General features: G+C 42.3%; 1 protein-coding gene across 1 annotated transcript; it reads right to left on the bottom strand.

The window, feature by feature from the left end:
* Positions 1–323: 323 nt before the first annotated feature.
* LOC116101719 (carcinoembryonic antigen-related cell adhesion molecule 3-like) lies at positions 324–6,822 on the bottom strand. The gene is made up of 4 exons (XM_031385497.1): positions 6,627–6,822; positions 5,237–5,596; positions 3,284–3,643; positions 324–466 (listed from the first exon to the last, which is right to left on the bottom strand). Exons 1-4 carry the CDS (start codon positions 6,688–6,690, stop codon positions 345–347), a joined length of 906 nt encoding a protein of 301 aa, XP_031241357.1. The 5' UTR covers positions 6,691–6,822; the 3' UTR covers positions 324–344.
* Positions 6,823–10,927: the final 4,105 nt, after the last annotated feature.

Raw genomic sequence — 10,927 nt, 5'->3', positions numbered from 1 at the left:
TTGTGTTATCAGGGCTTGAAGGCTAGATAGTCAGTCAAGAAAAAACATCAATTAGCAGAAACCCAACTTGGAACATCGGTGTCTTAACTACATGTCAGCCCTGCAGAATTCAGTAGCCCCAAACAGTGATACAGTGGGGGCTCCTGCACACTGGGGACACCATGTCATTATGGAGCCTTGGAGAAATGGCTATTTCTACCAATAGGAATTTGTTGCAGGAAATTTCTCCATGTTGTTACTGAACTTGATTGGGTTCTAATCATGAGTCTCAAGCTGGGATCAGCCACCCATCTTTAATAAGGCAATCAAAAGAACTAAAAGAATACTGGTAAGCAAAAAGCTATTTAATTGTAATAGATAGTAATGTAAGAAGAAGAAAAACACATGTCCAGCTTCTGTAATTGATTCTTCGACATCCGTCGTTGACTTGCTGGTCTTGGATTGCCTGAAGCCCATCTTCTCCGTTCTGAATTGAGATGAACAATTAAATAGAAAACCAATAAGTACATATAAGCAGTCCCTACGAAGGTATAAATCCACATACCCCACCCCATCATTGTCTGGGTTTAATCCCATCCTATACTCTGGTGTGGTAAGGTGAAATCTCTTTCCAAAGAAAAAGTTCCACTTTGGCTAGGGCCTCTATCTTCTCTCATTATGAAACCCCTAGGGAGATTGCCTTTTGTGAAGGGAATTTATTGTTCCAGTCATCTAAAAGCCTGAGAGATACAAATAGATCTTAAAATATCTTTCTGAAAAGTGGGCTATAATATGTAAAAATTATTAGGTACAGCCAGGATATAAGACGAATTTCGGCAAAGATTATTTTTTGAGAGCACTGAAAGGCCTTAGATCAATTTCTGAATGCTGTGGGGTACAATTCTGATTAAATTTAAACATTGCAAATTAGCTTGAAGATGGTGAATCCATGAAGAGTAGGTGACCTAAGTAAGACCTGTTGGGAACAATACTGGTCAGAGAATGCATGTAAGTGTAAGGTTTCTCTACTGTGTAAAATAAACACAGTAGAAACAACCCAAATTTTGCATCAGTGCCAAACATCATGGTTAGAGTCTGTTTGGAAGAAGTCTGTCCCCTCCAGTGAGGCACAGAGGGACAGAGCCAACCACAGAGTGAGAGGTGCTTTCTTTCTTCCTCTTCCTAAGATCCAGGAATCACAAAGCAAGTTGCATCAAATGCTTCCAGAATATACAGTCTAATGGAACTGATCATGTCTGGAGCTTTAGATTGTGTCACTGGATCACAGGAGTCACCTTGAGTCAGTGTGACAATATGAGATGTGGGTACATATGATAAAACCATTAGACAGCACTGATTGTTTCACCTCTTTCTTGGGGAAGTCACAGGAAGATGGTGAGCCATGCTGTGAGGGAGATGACATAAAATGTGAAAAGGAGGAAACAAGCAAGAGTTTGGTGCTGGCAGCCTTGTCCTTCTACCATTAGCTTCTGTGAAGTCAATATAGAGTTGCAAGGTGTGTTTCTTTCTGTCCCTTGGCTTACTACACACACCAACAACACAGATGCAAAGATACATGGACAGAAACACAAGGGGGACTCCTTGACACTGTGTGCGTGTGTGCATGTGTGTGTGTGTGTGTGTGTGTGTGTGTGTGTGAATGTATGAAAGTGTTGTATAGGGTGTGGGCACATTATGGAGCCTAAGAGGATAGTTGTTTCTTCTGATTTCTGTACCAGGAACCAGGAAAGGAGCCATTGAGAAGGGAATGTAAATGGGTCAGTGAACTGGGCAGTGCAGGAGCATACATTCCTAAATGAAGAAACAGGGGATGAATGGCAGGAAAGGAGCAACTATAGCAGAAATATGAATGACAGTAACAATGGGAGTTAAAATGACTTCCAAGACTCCAAAAAGAAAGATCTAATTGACTACATGTGGAGTGTCTCTCTGAGAAATACTACATATAGCAGCATCCCTAGGATGCTCATATACTTGTCTTTCACTCTAGTATGCTCATGCACCTGTCTTTGTAGGTGGATGAGGAATAGATAAGAGAGATCAGGCAAAGATCATAGCCTCCTGGATGAGTAGGGAGTGAGCACTGTCGGACATACTAGGACTCTACATGTAAATTTTAATCTCTGGACGGGTTCTAAGACATCCATTCATTAACCCATCCATATACCCCTACGATCCACTCATGTACCAACTTGCAAACCACCCATTTGTCCATTAATTACTAATTCTTTTCCTCCTTCATCATAAAAGTATTGAGTCAGCTGCACAGTTGGTGTAGGAGAATTAGGATGGAGGAGGGCTAGGAATTCAAAATCTTTATTACAAAGCCAAAACTGACTATCAGTTGTTGCTTCCACTGCCTAGACCAGACTCTCTTTGTGAGACACTGATGCCTAAGGTGAAAATTTCTGAACCCATAGCACTTCTCTGACCCACAGATACTTGATAAGGGTTCCTAGGGTAGATAAGTTGGGACTGTGGCTGTACAATGTCATTTCGGGCATCTGATCTGCCACCCATAGGCTGTGCAACCTTCATTCAACCAGTGTCTTAGCTGTCTCTCAGATTCTCTACATTAGTACACATGGTAACTTACCATTTCCCTGTCTATAAATGAAACTCAAATATTAGTATTGTCCTAAACTTGAGACTGAAGATCTGTTAAAATCAAGGGTTCATGTTATTATCTGCCTAAGAAGAGACTTCCCTAGGCTGAACTGCTAAGGACATGCGATTGCCAAGAAGACCTATGTTCCCTTTAGGACCCAAACTTTCCTGTGAAGCCTCATGACTATTAGGACAGTCAGTATATTACTTGGACACCTGTCCAGCTGTTCTGTCCATGCTGAGTCTCAGGAAAAGTAGGTCCCCAAAAGACTTAACCTAATCATGATTGTCATGACAGATAGTGGGTTGTTCCATATGCTCCAAGTCTTGGATGCAGAATGACACATTGCTTACAGTCTGCCTTAGCAAGTAGTCAAATTCAAGCAATATCAGGAAGCTTCCTTAAGGCTATGTTCAGTGTGAGAGCCCAGAGAGTCTGAGCTGAGGATGACGTCACTGAACTGAGGTACCATACCCCTATCTGCAGGTCCCAGTCAGGTCAAGGCTTCTGATGTATTTCAGTTTGCCAACATGATGTGTGTCTTTTACTAAATGCCCAAATCCAAGTGAGAGTACTCAGTCCAGAGGGGAGGAAGGTACAGTACAAACCTCAGTCTTAGGTATACAGAGAAGAATAAACCCCATCATCAACAAAGAGTCACAAAGTGTCACTTACTGTTTACTTGGAGGTACAGAATGGCAGATTGTGATATCTGATCCACAGGTATGGTTCGTAGGCTGTAAAGCCCTGAATCTTCCATTGTGACTTTCGAGAGCAGCAGGGATCCATCATTGCATACTGTCAGTCTGTCATAATATGAACGTCCCAGCATGGTTGAATTTGTGAGGAATGAATGGCTGGCTATCTTAAAACGGTCAAGTGGAAATACTCCTTTGTGCCAGACAAAGCCTTGAAGGTTCTCTGGCAGATTATAAACCAGCAGAAGAATACTGTCATTTTCTTCAATCCAAGATGGCACAAACTCAGTTTTGATTTGAGAACGGGTAAGATGCTTCTTGAAGTCTAAAACTGGGCCTAGATGAAAAAATAAAAGAAATAGAAAGAAACCATCAAAAGTGATTATTTGCCATTGGTGGGAAGAAAAGTCTCTATGTCCTTAGCAGGTATCTCTATCACTCAGTCTTGGTGTGTGGGTAAGGGTGTGTCTATCTTACTTGGAGATCAGCAACACAAATTCTATGCCCTCTGTGACCTTGAACTTCTGGATGTGACATTCCCCTCTTCTGTCTGCATGATTCACCCTTCACTGCCCTCAGATCTCTCCTCAGACCTACAGTGTGTGGAGGACAGTGCCTCCCCTAAAATCTTCTTTGACTGAAAATGGGTCTACAAAATGGCATATTTTGCATTGGACCTTTTATGGTGATTTCTCGATGCCCTTGCTCATGTCTCTTGCCATCCAGTAGAAGGCTTTGTAGCCTGAGATTAGACTAATAATCTTGGGAGACCCAATGCCTATAAAGGGCTCAATACATAAATGAATAGATAGATGGATGTGTGCTCTAGGTATGTCCATGCATTGTTACCAGAGTATTAGGTTCTAAGCTTAAGGTTTATACCCCAACTGAATTTATTTTCACGGACTCTTTGTGTTAGGGAAGGGAACATGCACTCAAGCATATATCAGTATATGGGTGAGTGGGTACATGCCACAATATCTATGTATAGGTCAGAGCACAGCTTGTGTAACTGAGTTCTCTCCTTCCACCATGTAGGATAAAAAGATTGAACTCGGGTCATCAGGGCTGACATCAAGTCCCCATATGCACTGAGTCATCTCACAGTTTGCTTTTCATTTGAAAAGTCATCTTGTCATATGTGGGGACATTAGTCTTCAGAATATACTTTCCAAGGTAACTAATTAGCTTGATAAATGAGCAATGCAACTTTTCTCTCCCCATCTTATCATTTCCTGTTAACTGACAGCTTCCAGCTGCTGAGCTGCTGTCTACCTTGTGTATGCTCATCTTGTGTTGCAAATAGAAACCCTGAGTCTCTTCTGAAGCCTTTGTCCTGTCCAGGAGTCTTCAGGCAATCACTCAGCTAACGTCCACACACACAGGGACCAGGAATGGTGTAGGCATCTGTAGCAGGATTTCCTGCCAGTGTGTGTACATTTTCATGGAGACTACAGAGCCAGCTCTTCAACCTCCAATGTCTGTTCTGTACTCCTTTGAGAACATCTTCATCTCCAGTGAGGCTCTTGAGCCTTGTTGCTCTGATATCAGCTCTGCTGTCCTCCCTCACTCTGAGCTGAGTCTGGGACAAAGGTCTGGATCCAAAGTCACTGAATATCTCATGATTTTCTCATATCTTCCTCAATTCAAGTGCAGGTTCATGGTGAGAGGCCCAAAAGTCTGGTTTGAGGCTGACACCCTTTTCTGAGTTACTCAGCACAAATCCACCTCTCTGAAGTTGCATTCAAGTGAGGGATTCTGGGCTATGAAACTGTGTTTCCAAAATGCATGTCCTGCACTTAATCCTCAAACAACAGCATGAAGACATAATGCAGAGGGGAGGTAGATCCACTTCAGGCCTTTCACTCCTCTCAATGTACAATGGAATGAATCCCACCCAACAACAGAGTTCATAAAACAATTGACTTACCCTGTACAAAGAATTCTGCACGTGTTATTTTACGTCTTGAGGTCGTATCACGTATTTGCAGAGTGTAGTATCCTGAGTCTTTTCTGGTGACACTCTTGATCAGCAAAGATCCATTGTTGAGTATTGTCTCTCTACCACTGTGTGCAGGCCCCATCACACTAGAATTGGTAGCAATCACATGTCTTGTAATTTCAAACCTCTTGAGTGGTTTACCTCCTGTGTACCAGGAAAGGGCTTGAACATTCTCTGGCAGGTCATGCACAAATAGCAAAACATTTTCCCCTTCAACAGCAATGGGAGGCACTGATTCAATAGTGAGCTGGTCAGTAGTGGAAAGCAGCCAGCAGATTAAAAGGGAGACTAGAAGGGAAAAGAGAAATTCCATGAACATTGGGACCTCTGTATTTGATGAAAAGATGAAATCTATATCCTCAGTGGACATGCTCATCAGTCAGCCTAGTTGGATAGGGGGGAATGCGCTGTTGAACTTGGAAGGGGTGAGCAACCTAACCTCTGCTCCATCAGTGGCCCTGAACATGTTCCTTTCTATGTATGGATTGCTCTTTCCTTGGGTATCTTAAGGACACCCCACACTGCTCTCAGCTTCCTGCTCACATTCAGAGTACGTGGGCTGAGATGACGTCTCCTATTACCTCTTACGCTACTGATCTTCAATTTCTCTTTTTTCTCTGTTCTCTCTTTGGTGCAAGTTCTCTGATTCTTCTTTTAGATGGTCTTTCTGGTCTAACTTACAGTCCACTAGCCTAGGGCTTTATTAGCACCAAGATGAGTCTGATACCTTTGGAAGGCCCAGATCTGATAAAAGCTTGGATATTTTTGGATGAGTGGAAGAATGCCTGTATCAGGGCTATGCATATCCAGGAGCATATTTACAAAATGCTAAAATATGAAACTAATGACACCTTTAGTACAAGAGTTTTGAATAATTTGTATGTGTGGGAAAGTTGAATGCTTATATGTGTTCATTTGTGTATAAGGGAATGTATACCCAGTATATACATGCAAGTCATACACCTTGAATGTGTTGGGAATTGAAGTGATGTCTTAGGTTTGGCATCCAGCGGCATTGCCATCAAGTCATCTCAATGGCTCTCCCTAGTTAGGTTTTTAACTCGACAGTTACCCTCTCATGGTTGGGGACATCAGTCCTCATTATATAGTTGTCAATGTGACTAACTCAGAATAGAAAATAGTGGTCCATTTGTCCATTATACTATCTTGTGCCTCTACCTTCAGTGGAGTGCCTGCCCCTGTCTGTGTTCTCTTCCCAAAACCTTGAGTCTACCCAAGTGTTTTGTCTTCTTCAGAGACTTTAGCAAGGCTCTGAACTCCCCTTCTCCCACTCAGTGCCAAAGAGTGGCCTCCTCACCTGTGAGCAGGAGCTCCTTCCAGGATGTACAGACTTTACAGGAAAGTATGTCAGAGCCCATCATGGCCTCTGCTACCTGCCACCTGTTCGGTGTTTCCTCTGTGAACAGCTTCAGCTCCAGTAATGTTTCTGCACTCTGCTCTCCTGTCAGTTCTACTGTGCTTCCTCCCTTTTATCTGAGTCTCCTCCTAGGTAGGATCCCTTCCTAGAATTATATGGGCTGTATCTCCTGTCCCCGACCATTCTCCCCTTTCATCTCATTATGTCATAGTCCACCAGACTGTACATTGAGCAATAAAGCTGATAATACTCCTCAGGCACTCATATGGCCTTATATGGACATATGGTGCTGTGTGATTTGCATACAAACAGAAAATCATGTAGGATACAAATGAATATTTACACTCAGCCAAGATAACTGCTTGTTCTAACTTTCTGCTGCTATGATAAATACCCTGATCAAAAACAACTCAAGAGAGCAAAGAATTTACAGGCCAGACTGAGAGGTCAATTCAATCGTTGAGGAAAATTAAGGCACATGTAAAAGACAAGAATCTGGAGTCAGGAACTGAGGAGGAGAGCTGTTTTAATGGGTCATTCATTGATACTCCCTTTTTTAAATGTCTGTCTCTGTGTGTCTCTGTCTCTCTGTTTCTGTATCTTTCTCTCCCTCTCTCTGTCTCTGTCTCTCTTCCCTCTCCCTATGTCTCTCTCTATGTCTCTCTCTATGTCTGTGTCTCTGTCTCTCTCCTTCCTCAGGGGTATATGGATCACTATCTTTCTGAGACAATCCAGAACCACCTGCATAGGGATAGCACCACCAACAGTGTCCTCTGCCCTCCTACTTCAATTAAGACACTCAAGAGATTCTTCCACAGATTTCTTCAAAGCGATCTATGAAAGAGATTGACTCAACCTAGTCTCTTCTATTCCCATACCTGTGATGTGTACATTTGACAGTAAATGCTCACTACCACTGGAAGCTCCCTGCTATCTGAGGAAATACCCATCACTGTTGGCTGTGACCATCACATGTGCTCCTGTCCACAGCCTCAGACAGCTGGACCTACAGAGACAGGACCCAGTTCAGAAGCAGCCCAGCCTGAGGTTTGCTTTCCCCCTTCCCTGATTCTCAAACATGGAACTCTTTGGTGTCAATCAGTGACATTTTCATTCATGGGAAATGTAGTAAAATTAGTAACATGGTCTATTCTGACTCAGGACAGGACTGCCTGCCACCTTATCTTCCCCTTCCAGTCAAAATGGCATTAGAGTTGCCTCAGTCACCAGGTAAGACACGAACAGACCTAGGAGCAGAGCTCTGAGCTGCTTTTTGTCCAACTATTGTGCATTTTTATCTGTCATTTGCCTGTCTATGAGCAGGTTTAAAAGCAGTAGATGTTCATCCAAGGTCAAGAATGTCATAAAAAGAAATGGAGAAGGCAGAGAGACAGGATTACTGACAGAAATCTACTTGCTTTCTCAAGGTCCCAACCTTCCCCTAAAATGTTCCCTTGAATGCTTCAGATATTCTGAAACTCCCCACATTAGACTGAACCTGGAAGAATCTGAGAGACAAAGAGGGAAGACAACTGAGGGCTACATCAGGAGGCTCAGGAGAAGAGACTGAGACTTGATTGCACCCACACACTTGAAAACATTTTCTTCATCTTACGAGAAAATCAAAAGACTCTACCCCAAAGCTTAGTGAAAATCCACTCACTCAGCAGAGGATATAATTTTGTTAAATATAGTCCTATTGATGCTGGTGGTAGAGCTATGGAGGAAGTAGGCATGAAGTCCCTGTTGTAAATGTTGCAATTAACATGGTTTTATAAGGATCCTGGAGATCACTGTCAATAAGCCCATTAGAACTAGATTGGTGAGGGTAGGCAGAGGTTTGTTCCTGAATAGAAATAAGTGTCTCAGATGTTATTAATGGGGCTTTAGGGCCACATCATGAAAACAGGAAAAAAGCTTATTCTAAATCCACTTGTGATATCAAAAGAGGACAGAAGAAGAGCCTGTTCAAGACCAAGCCACAGTGTCTCTCTGGGCTAGGATACAACCACATATGGATCCCAATTAGAGGTCATAATGTAGCTTAGTTGGAATATACTTGGATAATATACACATGGCCCTGGAAGCCCTCACAAAAAAGACTGAACTTTACTTTCATGTGTTCACTAAGACTGAGTCTGAGATGCCCATCTTTCTCCATAACTGGGAGGAACCTGGTTCTACAGTAAACAGGAATGAAACATCAACCCCATTCCTGACCCAGCCCTGGGCTCTAAAGTTTTGGCTTAGGATAACAAAGGTTGTCAATTTCATCTTAGTTGTTTCATGTGGGTGCTTTGGTTCACGAACCCAAGAAGAACTGGGTATTCATGGTCTACTCTTGTGTTTAGGTGGTTAAAATCATGAAGGAATCAAATTTACTCTCAGTTACCATTTGGGTTGGTTCTGTCATTTCTGCTGTCACTTACTGGGTTCCAGTTTCAGCACTGATAAAGTCCTATGTCATTCATTGTGACACTAGGTAAAATAGAGTTTCCTACTGGCCATGTGAGACGCTCTTATGGTTTGACAACCATATGCAGATTGTACAGTAAGACTCTTCTGTGAGGTGGTGTTGACACTTGTAATGTTTGCCTTGGATAGCAGTAATTTGAAGGCAGGACAGCAAGAGGATAGCTCTCTGTGGGATCTCTGATCCTTGCTAAAGCCTCTTTCATCCAGTGTTGTCTTTCTTAACTCCACCCCTAATAAATATCCTTAGGAAATTAGAAAGTTGTGACTCAGGCAGATGTAGGAGGACCTGAGTTCTACAAAATGACAACCTTCCAGAGCTAGGTGGTACAAACAGTCCATGTCACATGTAAGCTGAGCCTCAGTGCTTGATGTTATATACCTTGCAGCTGAAGGTAGATCTCTATTGACATTCCTTATCCTTATTGACTTACTACCTGCTTGGAGCCATAGAATTCTGTGTCCTTCCAGCAGCACTTATCAACAGCCTACCAGACTAGGCCAGCAATGTCCAAGAGTTTAGTGTTAAAATCTGTCTTACAGGTAGAACTGAAAAAAATCCTGTTTAAGATTCCTGAGCAGCACCCACACCTGTCCTCATGACTTTATGTGTGTACAGAAATCTGATATGAGACTATAATTCAGGTAACTATGCAGGATGGGTCATAGTAAACAAGAGGTGTTTAAAATCAGTGAATTTATGACTAGAGAGAGCCCTGTGTTAGATGAAAGATATACTGGGAGGGACAAAGTCAAGAAGTCATTTATGTTGCAGAAGTGACAGTAGCACACAAGAAAACAAATAATTTATGGTTTAGTATGTGGAATGGTTCAGAAAATCTCCAGAGCCATGTGCCTTAGTTCTGGATTTAAAATATAACTGTCCATTTGTTTTTTATTCCTGAACAAGATACCCTCTCAAGCTATGGATGATCAAGATTAACATCACCTTTTCCATGCTCCAAAGACAACTTAGAACACTTCCAGGGTAGAGACAGTAGATATGTGACTACAGACAGATTACTCATGATCACATCTGCTTCCCAAGGTCAGTGTGAGCCTGAGCAGAGCAAGCCCTGTGATAGAGTCAGGATTTATTGGAAATGACACAACAAAGTCTTCTCCTTTACATTCTACAATGACAGTGGCACGCCAGATAACACATGACTTCATTTAGTAGTTAAGATGGAGAGTCCTGGAATTCTGTAGAATTTCTCCCGAGTCAGGAGTTCTTTTTGTATGTCAGTTTCTGAGATAAGACACGTTTGGTGAATGTTGAGATCTCTATAATGTCACCTTTAATATGAACAAGACACACGCTTGGATCAGGATAGATGTCTAGAAGAGCAGCATCTGTTACTATTTGCCTAAAGGAGAGACTGCATTAGATGAAACCACTGACAACACTGTGGTGTAAGGAGGATGTATGTTTTTTGTTCCTCCCTTAGATATTTTGAGTATTTTGTGAAGTTTCATAAGCTATCAGATCAATTGACCAGTGACTTGCGCACTGAACAGCTGTGCTCCTTTTCCTGAGACTCAGAAGGACATGCCCTGGTGATCTAACTTAAGGCTCTTATGGCAGTGCACTGGCAGGTTCCGTGAACTAGGAGATTCATACAGCTAATCAGTCTATTTAGATAGCTCTAACAGGTTCCACCCCTGCCAACACTCTCCCAGAGTAACTTGAACTCAGGATTCTGGGATACTGACCAAGAGTCAGGACATCCTAGTAGTCTAATTATGACTACTAGGACATCCCTTCTAAT

The sequence above is a fragment of the Mastomys coucha genome, unplaced genomic scaffold (genome assembly GCF_008632895.1).
Source record: "Mastomys coucha isolate ucsf_1 unplaced genomic scaffold, UCSF_Mcou_1 pScaffold21, whole genome shotgun sequence".
In the NCBI taxonomy this organism is placed as follows: Eukaryota; Metazoa; Chordata; class Mammalia; order Rodentia; family Muridae; genus Mastomys; species Mastomys coucha.
The sequence above is the reverse complement of the archived record's forward strand: the minus strand, read 5'-3'. Positions and strand labels throughout refer to the sequence as shown.